Consider the following 1946-nt stretch of genomic DNA (forward strand, 5'->3'; position numbering starts at 1 on the left):
CCCCTCGTTGTCGGCCGGCGGTGCCGGGTCCCGGCCGTGACCTTGCGGTGCTGTCCCCGGCTTCTCTCCCTTCCCCGCCTCGGAGGCCCTCCGCCGCTGCAGCGCCCTTCACTTCCCACCGGGCCTGAAGTTTGTGCCCCCTCCATCTCCCGGTTCTGCTTGTCCGTTTCGGGGTCTCCAGCCGCCGCGGGGGACGCCTCTCTCCCGCTCTGTGGCCTTGGACAGGCGGCCGCCCACCCCGCTCCGAGCCTCAGTTTCTCTTTAGGCGGAATGGCCCGGTGCTAAGCTAACCTCACCCTAGGGGGTGCGGTGGGGGAACCCAGAGGCGTCCCGCGTGTCCCCCAGTGACTGGCCAGCATCCTGGAGCGGCCAAGAGCCCAGCCCTGCACTGGGGTCGTATCCCCGCTCCATCTTTTACTCCGTGACCTTGGACGAGGGAATTCCCTGCTTTGAGCGTCAGTTGCTCGTCTGGAGAAGGGGGGTCGACTATGGTGTGGATTCTGGAGATGCTGCTACCCAGGGTGACCAGCGCCTAGGGCCAGCACGCCTTCCTTATGTTCATTGTGTATCCTTTGATGTAGAGTGTCAGGTTCTAGCGGGGACAGTCTACGAGATCGCACTGTCGTAACTGCATCTTTTATTTTCTTAATTCCAAATCTTCTCTCTTTCCTGAGTTTGGTGGCTCAGGGAATGGAACCCGGGGCAGCCTCACGAATGCGGCCCTTCACCTTCACTCCTCTCTCAGAGTTCTCTTAAGGTGTCGCTGCCACCAGGCTCCTTCTTAGTCTCCACTCCTCCAGCCCCACCGCCATCCCCCTGCTGTGGCTGCCTTTGTCCCCCACATCCCCAGTCCATCCTCGACACAGCAGGAGTGACCCTTTCAAAGTATGTCAGACCATGTCGCATCTGGATGAACGGGCTGTCCAGTTGTGACCTGGCGCCAGGGAAGCCTGCAGCTCATTGCAGGAGCTTCGTTGTCTAGTCTTTTCTCTTACCCTGAAACGCCCGTGGTCTCTGCAAGGCTGGAGGGCCCCCTCAGAAGCTTTCTGCGAACCGCACCTCCACCCCCAGCTGCCCTGTCAGCCCCCTGGACTCCCCCATTCTGCAGCCAGGGACCTAGAGACCCCAGACATTTGGAAGGAGGAGGAAAGCCAAAGGTGGAAGGAAGATAGAAAGATCACAGAACGCTGTGGAGGGAGGGACTCAGTTTGCCTGGGAAGGCTTTTCCGAAGCAGGTGTTTTTTTTGTTTGTTTGTTTGTTTGTTTGTTTGAGACGGAGTCTTGCTCTGTCTCCCAGGCTGGAGTGCAGTGGCGTGATCTCAGCTCACTGCAACCTCTACCTCCCGGTTCAAGCAATTCTCCCACCTCAGTCTCTCGAATAGCTGAGATTACAGGTGCACGCCACCACACCTGGCTATTTTTTTTTTTTTTTTAAGTAGAGATGAGATTTAACCACATTGGTCAGGCTGGTCTCAAACTTCTGACCTCAGGTGATCCACCTACCTCGGCCTCCCAAAGTATAGGGATGACAGGCGTGAGCCACCATGCCCAGCCCTGAAGTAGGTGTTCTGAGCCATGAGTAGGAGTTTGCCGGGTCGGCAGGAGGGGAAGGGTGTTGGAAGCACCAGAAGCAGCATGAGCGGGGGCTGGGAGGTGTGAGAGCTAGTGGGTTATTTGGGGTTGGCAAGGGGTGGGCTGTGGCTGGAGTCTAGGGTGGAACAATGCTGGAAGGGAGGATTTACATCCTGAAAGATGTCACCACCAAGGAGGTCCTGGGGGATGGGCTGTGGATGGACGCTGGAGCAGGGGCACAGAGGAGGGGGGAGTGGTGCGAGTGGCCCCAGGCAGAGAGTGAAGGCAGAGCATTTGGCCTCTTAGGCTGGATGACAGGCCGCCTGGTGGAAACCAGGTTGTGGAAGGCTCTCTGTGCTGGGGTGCATGGACTT

At 58.4% G+C, this 1946-nt stretch overlaps 1 protein-coding gene across 1 annotated transcript in view; it reads left to right on the forward strand.

The window, feature by feature from the left end:
- The first annotated feature begins 1434 nt into the window (after nucleotides 1–1434).
- SPPL2B (signal peptide peptidase like 2B) overlaps nucleotides 1435–1946 on the forward strand; it is a 95934-nt gene continuing 95422 nt past the window's right edge. The window contains exon 1 of the mRNA XM_011997481.1: nucleotides 1435–1559. Coding sequence (XP_011852871.1) covers nucleotides 1545–1559 — 15 coding nt within the window. The 5' untranslated portion in view covers nucleotides 1435–1544. The remainder of the gene's footprint in view (nucleotides 1560–1946) is intronic.

The sequence above is a fragment of the Mandrillus leucophaeus genome, unplaced genomic scaffold (assembly GCF_000951045.1).
Source record: "Mandrillus leucophaeus isolate KB7577 unplaced genomic scaffold, Mleu.le_1.0 Scaffold54, whole genome shotgun sequence".
In the NCBI taxonomy this organism is placed as follows: domain Eukaryota; kingdom Metazoa; phylum Chordata; class Mammalia; order Primates; family Cercopithecidae; genus Mandrillus; species Mandrillus leucophaeus.